At 36.5% G+C, this 14,019-nt stretch overlaps 1 protein-coding gene across 1 annotated transcript; it reads left to right on the top strand.

The window, feature by feature from the left end:
• The first annotated feature begins 676 nt into the window (after window positions 1–676).
• LOC124887817 lies at window positions 677–1,216 on the top strand. The gene is made up of 2 exons (XM_047397732.1): window positions 677–841; window positions 932–1,216. Exons 1-2 carry the CDS (start codon window positions 677–679, stop codon window positions 1,214–1,216), a joined length of 450 nt encoding a protein of 149 aa, XP_047253688.1.
• The last annotated feature ends 12,803 nt before the right edge of the window (window positions 1,217–14,019 follow it).

Raw genomic sequence — 14,019 nt, 5'->3', positions numbered from 1 at the left:
GCACATCTGGTAACAATCAAGGGAGTGCAAAGTTTCTTGGGACATGCGGGTTTCTATAGGCATTTTATTCAGTTTTTTTTGAAGATTGCAAGCCTGATGTATGAATTGTTAGGAAAAGATGCCATGTTTGATTTTGGGGCAGATTGTCAAAAAGCTTTTGAGAAGCTGACCGAAGCACCTATCTTGATTTCTCCAGATTAGGATTTGACGTTTGAGCTAATGTGTGATGCTAGTGATGTAGCTATGGGAGCAGTTTTGGGGCAAAGAAAAGACAAGGTATTTCACTTTATTTATTATGCTAGTAAAATTTTGAATGAGGCCCAAACAAATTACATAGTTACGGAGAAGGAGATGTTAGCACTGGTTTATGCATTCGGCAAGTTTTGATCATAATTGGTGGGCACCAAGGTAATTGTTCATACTGATCATGTCGCCATCAAGTATCTCTTCAACAAAAAAGATGAAAAGCCATGATTTATCTGGTGGATTTTGTTACTGTAAGAATTTGACCTAGAAGTTCATGATCTAAAAGGAGAAGAAAATTAAGTTGCAGACTATTTGTCAATGTTAGAGACTCGTGACCATGTTGTTGATAACTTTCTTTGTATTTGGGAAAAGTTTTAGGATGAAAAATTATTGTCTATAGAGGTGTGTAGTCCCTTAGTATGCGGACATCATGAACTTGTTGGTGAGTGACTTTTACCCTCCTGAAGCTACAATTCAATTGAAGAAGAAATTGCTACATGATTCCCATGCTTACATATGGGACGAGCCATTTCTGTTCAAGCAGGGTCCTGGTGGAATTATATGTAGATGTATTCCAGAAGCTGAATTCATACAAGTGCTACAAAAGTGTCATTAATCTCTTTATGGTAGACATCATGGGGGTGATAGAACAACCAGAAAAGTGTTCCAATCTGGTTTCTTTTAGCCAATATTGTTTAGAGATGCCGTGGCTTTCGTGAAGAGTTGTGATCAGTACCAGAGGCTAGGTACAATTTCAATGCATCATGAGATGTCCCTAAACAACATTCTTGAAGTTAAAGTATTCGATGTTTGGGGGATAGATTTTATGGGACCATTCCCACCATCCAATGACAATTTGTATATCCCTGTGGTAGTTGATTATTTTGCTAAGTGGGTGGAAGCCGAAGCTTTCCCCACTAATGATGTGAGAGTGGTATTGAAATTTGTGAAGAAGCGCATATTCTTTTGATTTGGCACTTCTAGATCTATAATCAGTGATGAAGGTACACATTTTATTAACACATAGTTTAAAAATCATTTATCTAAATATGGTGGTAGGCACAAGGTTGCCACTATGTACCATCCTCAAATATGTGGTCTAGTTGAGGTATCCAATCGGGAGATACAGTAAATACTGTAGAAGACTATTAATAGGCAACAAAAGAATTAGGACAAAAAGCTAGATGATGTATTGTGGGCATACAGGACATCTTATAAGATGCCCATAGGAACCTCTCCATAGTGTTTGGTCTATGGTAAAGCCTATTATTTGCATGTAGAGCTAGAACATCAAGCTTATTGGGCAGTTAAGAGGTTAAATCTTGACACAAAGGCCATTGGAGAGAAGATATTGTTATAGCTTGTTAAACTTGATGAATTTTATCTCCATGCCTATGAGAATGCCAAACTATACAAGGATAAACCAAGAGATGGCATGACAAGCATATTCAACACAGAGTGTTTGAACCCGGACAATTTGTTTTGCTATTCAATTCAAGGTTAAAGTTATTTTGGGTAAATTGTGATCTAAATGGTTTGGGCCTTTTGAGGTGGTGCGAATGATGACCCATGGAGCAGTTGAACTGTAGAATAAATAAAATATCGAGAAGTTTTTGGTGAATGGACAGTGTGTGAAGCATTATTGGGATGATCATAGAGACAAACACAATGTATCCATCACTTTTACTAATGAGTAAGACTGATGTTGAGTCGTGCCACTACATTAAATAAGGCTCTAGTGGGAGGCAACCGCGAATGTAATGTAACATTTCTTAGTTGTTAAAGAAGAAAAAAATAAAAAAATACAAAAATAGGTGTCGTGCCACAACCAAAACTAAGGAACTGAGTGGGAGGCAACCCACTATTTAATAAGTTATTTTGTTATTTTTGCTAATTTTGCAGGAATGAGAATGGAGGTGGCATGTGAAAAATGAGAGTTAAGTGCGACAGTATGAGGGAATGCTTTCAGGTAAGTAAATATTCACTTTAGCAAAAATTAGGGGTTAAAAAGTAAAGGGGGGATGAAATATTCCCCCAAGATGCATGAATTAGTGAAAAAAATTCCTTAGCCGATTTTTTTGAGGAAAATTCCAGTGTACCCTTGTGATAGCCCCACAATGCAAGGCCCATTTGGGTCAAGAGGGGGTCGCGATGCGAGGCCCATTTGGGTCAGGTAGGGGTCGTGACATGAGGCCTACTCCCATTCAATTTAAAATGTTCAAGCCGACCCACCTAATCCCCCTTCCCTTTATATACTTCATTTTGTTCATCCTTTTTCTTTACAATTGAAGCCTAGCTGCCCACCTTTTCCATATTCTTATTTCTCTCTTTAAAAGTGTGCATCATCCACTCACACAACAAGAAGCCTTCATTCATTTGTTCAAGATCACTAAGGTAAGATTTCTAATTTCTTATTCCTTTAATGGATGAAGTGCAAACAGTAAAGTATATGCTTATTGCTACTTAGTGGGATAAATTGTATTCATGAAATTTGTTGGTGCTAATTAACTTCCTATTATGATACCTAAATTTTGGTTGTTTTATTGTTCTGGATTTGGACTGATGCCGTGTATTGTCGAGGAATATAGCCCATGTGATTGATTAGTTGTGGATGGGTGTAATGCTTTAAGATATGGTACAAACGGTAGTAAGTCTATTATTGCTTTACTGCATTACTAGTCATTATGTGTGAATTTATGTAGAAATGTCACTTTGGGTTGGTACATGATTGAAAGTTATGTGTATTGATCAACTTAATGGCATAAGGTTCCTAGGGAGTTATTTACTGCAGTACTGTGGATTGTTATAAGTTGAAAGTTGTGCTTGTGCGTACTGTCTTGATTAGGGGAAGTCTGAGTACCCAAATTTCTTATCTACACACCTATGCTAGCAACTAAGTGTTGGGTATTTAACACCTTCTCCCATTTAGTGTTTGCTAGTATCCAGAAGGTGTTTTCTTTGATGAGTTTGCTGCATGTTGTGATTACTAGGTAAAATATCTACTCGTTAGCACAAAGTCAAGGCAGCGGCTGGAACATCTGAGCCATCACAAAAGCATAATAGGTAAGTTGATCGTGTACCCTGAGCTCCTGCTCTTCCACCTGGACAATTTGTGAGATATGGGTCGAGATGGGTTGTTGAACCATGGAAAAAGTGGTATGCTTTACACGCAAAATCTAAATATTCAATTGACTAATTCATTGATCAAGCTAGCTTATTAAGAGTTTCTGAGCATGGTATGATGGATTGAGGTATTGCACATGGATTTTTTATCCGAGCAGCCTCATTATTGCAATGTGAGTCTTGTTAGAGAGTTCTACACAAATTAGGACCCACGAGATCATGATTAAGAAGATAAAATAAGAGGCCAGGTGCTTATGTTACTTCTCATACATTGAACATTTTTCTAGGTACACCAGAGCTAGATGTTGAGCCCTTGAAGTAGCTGGATATTGAGCCGCCTTATGTATATGTCTTCCATCTGTTATGTGGAACTCAATCCACGGCCAGGTGGATCCGTCATAAAGATAGTGGCATTCACCTGACATTACCCTTCAATCAGATAAATAGGGTGGCCTGCATGTGGGTAAAATTTATATATACTTGTCTCATCCATGGGAGATACTTCACTAAGGTGACACATGATATGGTGTGTCTGATGTATTCCCTAATGCGTGATGATATAGATATGAATATGGGTGCTATTATTTTTTCTTCTATGAAGAGGGTGTGGTTCCATGCTGTGCGTAGGTTTAGATTTGGTGGGTTACTGACGAGATGGTTGAAATAGAAGGGTGTTGAGGAGGAGGAGGACTGCCATTATAAGCCGCTAGTGGTCACTAAGCCAGTTGATTTGTCCCCTACTAAGGGGATCACAGGGACTCATGTCCTGGTGTTGACTATGCCTGAGCGTCTGGCTCGAAATGATATAATCACTGCCTAAATATATGGGTTTCAGCTCCTGCAGTTGCGGATAGGGGAATGCCCAGCGACACAGTAGGAGATTCAAGTTGTTGAGCTTGACTATCCTCTAGGATATCATACGACGACTATGTTTTGGATTGGCCCATACTTTCTAGAACTGATAGATTATAATGTGCCCACTAATGAGGAGCATAGAATGTAGGATTCAGATGTAGAGTCAGATGAGAAGGGTGATACAGACTTAGGCACTAAGGCCTGTGGACCAAACTCAGATGATGATATAGATGACATGTGACCAGGTAGTTGCTCCCTACCTCATGCTTAGTTTACTTTGCAAGCACTGGGACAGTGCTTTCTTTTAAGTATGGGGTGATGGAAGTCTCATTCCTTATACTCATTTCTGTCTTTATTTCTATTGGACAATTTGAATTTTCACTTTTGGATGTTTTTAATTTTCTATTAGCATTCTAGCTATTCGGAACACTTAGTAAGTTGAAAGTATTGCCGCAATTTGCCCTCAAGGAATTTTTCGTGTGTTGCTTTAGTTTAAAGTATTTATTTTTGCCCTCTTTGGCAATTTCAGTCATACTTAGTTTTCCTCCCCTATGATAGATGGATGACGACCATCTTAAGGGGAGTTAGTCTTTAGAAGCTAAGAAATTGATGAGAACCCAATCATGATTTTTGAGAAGTACTTTGTGTTGGGCCAATTCTATAGTGACTTTGAACAAAATTGTTTTGAAACAAAAGAAAAAAAGAGAGTTATTTTTACATTCTAAACCATAATAGGTGTAATACGACTTGTTGGCTTAATATTGAATTTGACAAAGCTCAAGATCGGGAATAGGTAGGATCCAATTTAATTCGTTGCACGCACCGTGAGTGTGAGTACTTGTTTATCTTCTATATGTATAGGAATGTCTAGAACTTGACCGATATATTTACAAAGTTAAATAAAGGGTGTTGGGTGTAGGAAGTGATTTAGACATTTCTTTGTTAGCCGAACTATAAAGACTTTATTTACCTACCCTTATGCATATCCCTAGTTAGCCCGGCTGAGTCTATAGCCTGATTTCTTTGGTAGCCTCATATGAAGCCTAACCCTTTCTTTGATAGACCTTGATTCGATCCATAAATCCTAAGAGCTTTAGTATAGATGATTAAATGAGTAGGGAGTGTGAAATTGAAATATGAGAAAGGTGAAAGGTGAAAGTGAAGCCCTAAAGAAATAGTTATTTGTGTGTTTAATTGTGATGGTTAGGAGTTATCGAAAATTTGAAAGAAATTTTAGTTTTTGTAGCCTGATTTTTGTTACAATGAACCTGTTTTGGCCCTGGTCCACCTCGGACATTATGCATCTCAACCAAGAAGAATACCTTAGGTAGAGGGTGGCTATTATAGGGGTGCATAATAGTAAATGGATATGAAGAAGAGTTGAAAAAATGAATCATGATGAAAAAGAAATATATACTCCTACCATAGTTTATGTTAATGGCTTAATGAGAGTTGGGATGAAATGAATGATGTTTGGAAGTAATAAAGTGAAAAAATTGGGTTGATAAAATGTGATTTTGATTGAATGTTGACATGTGTTAAAGCGTTTAGGGAGATTAGTCACTATTTCCTTAGTAGTTCCTACCCGTCCCTTAGCCTACATTGCAACCATGAAAGACCTAATTGATTCTACATTTCAACATTCGACTATTAGTGGAATAGTACACTAAGGACAAGCTTATGGTTCATTGTCTATCATGTATGAATTCTTTGTTGAGAGTGAGTGATTGAATTTTGATGTTCCCCTCATGAGAAATATTGAAAAAAAAACTGTGAGTGGTATGGGAAAACTTTCTTGTTGTGAGGGTGCATCTGGATGAAAGTCCGGATTACTTGTTGTGTTGTTTGATTGAGTGATTTGGTTAAGTTTGCCAACAAATCAGATATCGCTATTGAGATGATGAGGTTTGAAACAAATTGTTCATATGCATAAAAGTATTTTTGACATGTTTTGAGATGAAAAGTCATTGTTATAAATTGTAAGTGACCAACACAAACATAACTCTTAGGTTGTGATGTGAAACTTATTTAGGTATTGTGTTTGTATCTGTTCGAGAACGAACAAGGTTTTAAGTGTGTGGTGGTGATCTTGGGCGTATTTATATGTCCAATCACCGACATTCACCCATATTTGAACTTGTTTCAAGAGCTAAAATGGTTTATTTTTATTATATTTGAGCCTTAATTGTGTTCCGTATCTAACCAACGTGATTAGTGATGCATGGTAAATTTATAGAAGATTTGGAAGAAATTGGATGCATGAGATAAAACAAGAGACGAATGAGGTTGCAGATTGATTGTATTGAATTGAGAAGGCATTTTCAGTGAAGTTGGGTAGCATGCAGTGAAAGGTGAATGAAGTAGAAAAGCAACCAACTATTCTTTCCTTAACTAAATTTTTGGATGACAATTCTAGTGAGGGGTCGCGTTAGGCCTGCGACGCGACCCCTAGTCAAATCAAATACCTACCATGATGCGACCCCTACTCAAGTCAAGTACCTATCGCGGCGCAGCCCTCATTCAGGTCAAGCATGCATCGCAGTGCGACCCTGGATCTTTTCTAGAAGAAAATCGTCCCAACTATAAAAGGAACACTTCAAAAAAATTGAAAACACTTTTGGCAAGCACAATAGCGGTGAAAAAACATAAAAATCTCTCTTTTAGGGTTCTTAGACATACTTTTGAACTTCTTCCCTTCAAGATTAATTCTTTGTATGATTAATTACTTATTTTTGATGTTGAATTCAAACATGAGTGGCTAAACACCCTTGTTTTGGGGTTGAGGCCAAGAACATGATTACTCTTTAATATTCTTTATCATAGTTTCTTTTGAATTATAATCTTGGTTGTTCTTAATTTCTTGAGCTTACTATTTTGATGATTGGACACCATTAGAATAAATCTATATTTATATGTAAATCCAGGAGGAGAATCGTAGGATAGAACGAAGAAATTAAGGAGCAAGGTTCTTATCCTTTTATTAAATAAGAGGTTTGAATTAGAATCTAGGATAGGGTTATACCTAGAAGCCTTGCTTGGTTCAATTGCTAGAAGATAACTTTATGAATCTAGATAAATTGTTGTATCTCTGCGGGAGATATAGTTGCAATATTCAATAGATAGAAGATTTGAGGTCAAAAAACCAAGACCGGACTATAAACCTTCCGAATCAACAACCCGATGACCAACTAGAATGTGATAAGAAGATAGAATTGTATAATTGTTAGATGTGCCTCAACCCTGGAATTCTCATTATTACTATTTACAACTTTTGTTTGCTTGCTATTGTCAGAAATTGCTATTTCTTATTTATTTACAATTTTTATTTACAATTTCACAATCATCTTGATACTTTACAGCACTTAATGCCTCTTTGTCTAAAACTAAAAGTTGGTTAAATTTCTAGTTGCTTAGTCCTCATCTGACTGTCTAAGTCACTATATTACTGGTACGATCACGTGCACTTGCGTGTGTATTTGAGTCGCAACACTAATCACTTATAGGACTACTAAAAACCTTAAATCCACTCAAATCGCTCTCGAACACTTTGAGGACCATGTCAACCATCCCACAACTCATTAATGATACTCCCTTTATTTAAAAAAGAATGGCCTAGTTTCCTTTCTAGTCCATTTTAAAAAGAATGACCTTTCACTTTTTTGTTAATACTTTAATTTCAAGTTTTCACATTTCATGTTTAAGACCACAAGACTAAAAGGGCATTTTGGTATATTTGGCATAAAGTAAATTTAATACCACAAGATTCAAAAATCTTTTTTATTTTCTTAAACTCCGTACCAAGTCAAAATTGGTCATTGTTTTTGATATAGAGAGACTATATAGCTACTACAAGGAAGGGCAAAGTGGCTAAATCACCTAAAAAACTGAATATCACACACCAACTATGAGAAATCCACCAATCCACATGTGATGTGTGAACAACGACAGTTGTGTACCATAGTCAGTAGCTAGATATGGATAAGGGGGCATGGAATACATATGATGACACGCGTTCATCCTCGAATGTAAAAATAAATAAGGTTCCTGAATCATTAAAGAGCTACAGGTATCTACTTCTCATACCTAACCTCCCACATAGCCTCCTTAATTAGGCGATGTCTCCACTGAACATTCACAACATCAATAAGCTAGGACTACAACTTCCTAGTTTGTCTGTCTAGGATAGAAATAAGCCCCTCCTTAAAAGAAAAATCATGATCTAGTGAAACTGAATCCCTTAGGATTATAGAAGAATCATTTGGACAATAGCAGTTCAGCTTCAAGAGATAGAATACCAGAAGAAACATCTGACAAATGCGGAGGAAAAACTAGTCTATATTCCATATCTCCAAACTTCTCAAGAATTTCAAAAGGTCCAATAAACCTAAGACTAAGCTTCCATTTCATCGCAAATCTCATTACATCCTTTTTGGGTGACACCTACAACAAAAATTGCTCCCCAAGCATGAATGATACATCACAAACTCGTTGATTAACATAACTATGATGCCTACTTTAGGCATCCATAAGTCTCTAATGAATCAGTCTAACTTGATCCATCGAGTTTCTTAATAAATCAATTCCCCATGGCATAACCTCAAATGAATCAAACCATTCTACGGAGGATCTATACCTTTGTCTATATTTAGTCTAAAAAAAGTCCATAAGAATGTTGGAGTGGTAGTTGTTGATGTAGGAAAACTCCTCAAGAGCATGAACTAGTACTAATGGCCACCAAAATTCATAACACACACTAGAAGTATGTCCTCAAGCACCTGAATAGTCCACTTGGACTGGCCATTGCTTTGAGGGTGAAAAATTATACTCATCTCACATTGAGTACCCAACTTTCTTTACAAAGAACTCCAAAAATTAGAGGTAACATGAGTATCTCTATCAGAAATAATGGAGATAGGCACATCATATAATTGAAAAATCTCAGGAATGTAGACTTTGACCAATTTCTCCTTATTATAGTTCACATTCACAGGTACAAATTATGCTAATTTAGTCTACCTATCCACAATAACCTAAATAGAATGACACTTTCTCAAAGTCGAGGATAGACCAATAACAAAATCCATACTGATCTTCTTATATTTTCACTTGGGACATAGTATTCTTTACAAACTACCATTCTATCACTAATGCTCATACTTCACTTTTTGACAATTCAAACACTTGGCTACAAACTCCATAATGTCCTTTGTTCATACCATACCACCAATTATGTTACTTCAAATCATGATATGTCTTAGCTGCTGATAATTCTCAAACTTACATTCAATTTAAATATAAGATGGACATTGTTAAAATAATTACCCAACTAGAGTCGGGGTCAAATCCACGAGAAGTGCAAACTTAGTTTTCAATGCCTATATGTGTTGGTAGTTAACTAGACGTTAACTCATAGTGAAACATTAAATAACATGTAAAATTAACTTGAGGGTTTGGTTTGAATGATGTTTAAACACAACAACAATTTAACATTATTGAGAGTTTGCAAAATCAAGGAGTGTTACCAAATGGAGATGAGTCTTGGGGTTATGCAATCCTGGGTAGGAGTCATGCATGAGTGTTCAACAATTTGTCCAAGTTTAATTAAGGGTTTTGGGTAGTCTAGATTATGGTGGTATTGGTGTTAATATTTCAATAAAACACCAAATCTCACATGTGGGTTCTTTCAATCACCTCACAAGTGTATCAAATCTACCAGTCCACTACCTCAATTTGCATTCTTATTTCTAAGATGATGCTACAGAATGATCTTACCTCAATTAACATCCTTATTTCTAATAAGATTATATGAAATAAGATAATTTAAATTAACATTCACAATTATCCCTCGCCCATATCCCCTCTTTCAAGGATGATGTAACATCCAAAGAAATTAGGGTTTGCAACCCCTAATTCACAATCAAACATGGGATAAAAGCAAAACCCATCACAATTAACTAATTACTGGACAAATAGTCAAGACCCATACATTAATCACCACCTAATCAAGAATAGCCCTAAGAGATAAATTTAGCTACTAATGGAAATAAAGGAAAGAGATACACCAGAATTTGCATTCAATTGATCCATGAAAAGCAAAATAAATATAATCCCTAAGCTTCAAGTCCAAATAAATAGCTAAAAACTCTCTTGGAAATTACTTCCCAATTGTGTATCACTCATAATATTTTTCTTAGCACTCAAAAACTAGAAAAAATAGATGATGGAAACGCGAAGGATTTAGCCTTTTTATATCTTGGAATTGTGCCTTATGAAATTCCAATATTATGCCTGCAAAACTGTCCGAGAATAACAATCATTACCTTTATCCGTGATTGCATCCTCGCCATTGCGGTACTCTGACTTACGATCACCGTACTATTATCTGCATGAACTTTTGCAATCGCGGTACATCAACTCGCGATCACAACACTTTTTCCTGTTGCGATGAATCGCAATCGTACTTTGTCAGCTCATGCTTACAATATCTAAGGCATGATTTTGAGCTGCACTTTTACCCTTTTCCAACTTTACTCACTTTTCTTCCTTTTCAGCTTTTCCTCAACTCTTTTTCATTAAATTTCCTTAAAGGATCACAAACGCTGGAAATTAGTGTATTTCATTAATGAATTAGTCTCTTATATAAAATTAACTCATCATAGTGTGCAAGAGTTTAGGTTTGAATGAGTGAAAATTTTTCCACTCATCAACAACCCCAGCTTAGAGAGCTTGTTTGTCCTCAAGCAACACTACTTCACACTCAATGAGACCACTCAACTTTTAAGACCACACTTTTAACCAAATGATCACCCTAATTTCGAACTTGATTAGCACTAACAAATAGTCAACAAAAATGAGAAGTGCTATCCTACAACTCCCCTAAAAATCAATCATATTTTCAAGGATGCAAATTACTTTTAAGAATAATAAAGTAACAACAACTAACTCTCTAGAGGTGACTCTGATTAACTATTGGTCATAAGACTTACTCAATTTTTAGTACGATTAGGCCAAGGATTTATAGGCTTTCTAAAGCCTAGATTTGGTGGCCTTCTGTGTCCTCTGGTCCTTGAGGAGCTTCTTATACTCACTTTAGGAGACATATAAAGTGCGACCTGTGGAAGATTTACCCGATCATGTGAGCAAGTTGGGACACCATCTCATGCACTATCCATATCTGGCTTGAGAGCTCTTCAAATGGCCCCGCTGAGGATGGTCTATAGTAGTCTAAGTAATTTTCAATCAACTTTCGCTACTCAATCTTCCTTTCCTACTCTTAGTAGCTACACCATCACCGTGTATCTTCAAAAAGAATGTTGGTGTCTTTGGGGCTATCCATTTATCCTCTGATATCTTCAATGTCTGCCCTCTTACGTAGCTCAGTGATCAAAGAGGAGAACATTAATATAGGCCCACCTCAATACTTATAAGTCCCTAGCTCAGAGATAACAAAAGCACCCACATTCAAAGGAATGTTGTCTAAATATGCAAGCTACTATTTGGGACTACATCACATAGATATTTGTCATATTCGTGCTCGGGGAGACATGACTGCAGATAATTGTTAGCCAGAATCTTGCCTTCATCGTGAAATCATTTAAAAAGATCCATATATTTGTATTTTCCAGAGAACTTCCCTCCTAGAGCAAAATTGTATAGCCAACAAGCTACCTAGGGCACAATCCTTGGCCTCAAATTCTCTCAGATCGACAATTGGTTACCCGTACACCTCATTAATCTCTTCAGCTCCAAAATAGACTATTTTTCCTCCAATCCTCATAACTAGGTTGGAGAGTTTCACAATGCTGAGATTCGCATAGAACTCTTATACCCACTATTCATTGTCACGACATGGCTCAGGGGCAAAGCACATCTAATCAGTCACCACCAATCTTTGGTGGAGGATCGGGAGTTTCTCAGGCACCTGCTCCAATGTAATGCCTTACTCAGGCAACAACTTCTTTCTGGCCTAATCCTGATAATATGTCGCTTGACAGTCAACAGATATGAATTAATTTTGATCGAATTTGGCCATCTTTAGCTGTTTGAGAACCTGAACACAACACACAAGCATGAACTTTTAAAGTTAGCAGGTGAAAATAATTCTATGTGATTGAGAACAACTAAAGAAATGACTTAAGGATCAAATTGGGCTTAAAGATCAAGATTTAGACATTTGGACAAACCTGTAGACATGACTTAGATGTTATGATACTGCTCTCCTGAGTCATGATTGCCATAACTGAGGACCTTGTTAGTCAAGTCTCAGGTGCTACGATCGCAACCTGTTGGATTACGATTGCAACACCTAAGATTTTATCATCCCCATTTATTTAAAGCATCAAAAATTGCAATTTCTTCAACAAAAATGTTCATTCAAGATGTATTGAACAAATCATATGAACCATAACTCATAATCACTCAAACATACCCGCTAAAACACATGAAAACTATCAATAATTTTGTTCGGGCATTTTTCCAAACACTTGGTATGTATCTCAAATTAATACTTATTTTGAACATATTTGGGTACTAAAGACTTTCCCAAAGCAAGAAAAAACCGAAGATAGCAACAACCACATAAAATAACATCAATTTAAACACTAATTACGCCCAAGAATCACAAACCCAAATTTGACCCTAAACATGCTTATAAGGATGGATTTTTCACAAGTAAAAAAGAGGATTGAAAGGGAAAACCTATTCTTATTGTGGAAATGAAAATGATTATCCCTTTAGAACCGGTTAAAATGATGCAAAATAAGTGATTTTTGGGTATTTAAAATGGGAGAGAGAAGTGGAAATGGTTAGAGGCATCTGGGACCTTTTTATAACTGATCGAGTTATGATCACATCGAGGTTCCATGATTGTAAGAGCTGAGGCTCGACTGAGGGATCCCTGAGAGTCCATATCGTGATCGTCATTTGCGCGTCGCTATCATAATAACCACGACTCCTTAGTTTTCCTATTTTTCATTTGTTTCACCTCCAAACTCAATTCCACTCTACTTATTATCTCCAATTTGCTCAAATATACCTTCAAAGTGCTAATATTTCATGGATTAATATAAAACAAAAAACTAATATAATAATCAAAATTCAAAGGATACATGCAAAATTTGTGGCAATGGTGGGTTGCCACCCATCTAGGCTTGATTTAACATCACGGTACGATGTTTAATTGCCATTAATTTGGTTCTTTATCTTGAATTAAAACAATATTCACTTCCATGGAATTGGTCACTTCCTTATCTACTATATCAATTACCAACACCACTTGTAATTCCATCAGTTGCTTCTTAGTTTTGCACACACTGAAGAAAACCTCATCATTATGTACCTGAAACCTTATCTCTCCACATTCCATATCAACTAAGGTTATTCCAGTGGCTTAGAATGGCCTACCAAAAATGATTGGTATTTCATGATCAATTTCACAATTGAGGATGACAAAATTAGCGGAAAGGATAAAATGGTCAACCTTTACTAACACATCATATAACACGCCCACGAGTTTCTTGATTGAACAGTTGTCTATTAAAAGCCTCATGGAGGTGGGCATAGGAGCATCCAATCCCAACTTTCAAAATACAACATAAGACATCAAGTTAATACTTGCTCCAAGATCATAAAATGCTTTGTCAAATCTATACACCCCGATAGTGTACAAAATGGTGTATGCACCCGGGTCCTTTTTTTTCTTTGTTATTGTGTTTTACATTATAGCTCTGCAATTATGAGTTAACTCGATAGTCTCACAACCCACAAGTCGCTTCTTTGATATCAAGTTCTTCATTG

This window comes from Capsicum annuum, chromosome 10 (assembly GCF_002878395.1).
Source record: "Capsicum annuum cultivar UCD-10X-F1 chromosome 10, UCD10Xv1.1, whole genome shotgun sequence".
Lineage (NCBI taxonomy): Eukaryota > Viridiplantae > Streptophyta > Magnoliopsida > Solanales > Solanaceae > Capsicum > Capsicum annuum.
This window is presented reverse-complemented; position numbering and strand designations above follow the sequence as displayed.

Coding starts and splice junctions, on each gene's coding strand:
- LOC124887817 (XM_047397732.1), top strand. CDS start 677: ATGAACTTGTTGGTGAGTGACTTTTACCCTCCTGAAGCTACAATTCAA. Junction 842..931: donor CAGAAGCTGAATTCATACAA/GTGCTACAAAAG, acceptor GGTTTCTTTTAG/CCAATATTGTTTAGAGATGC.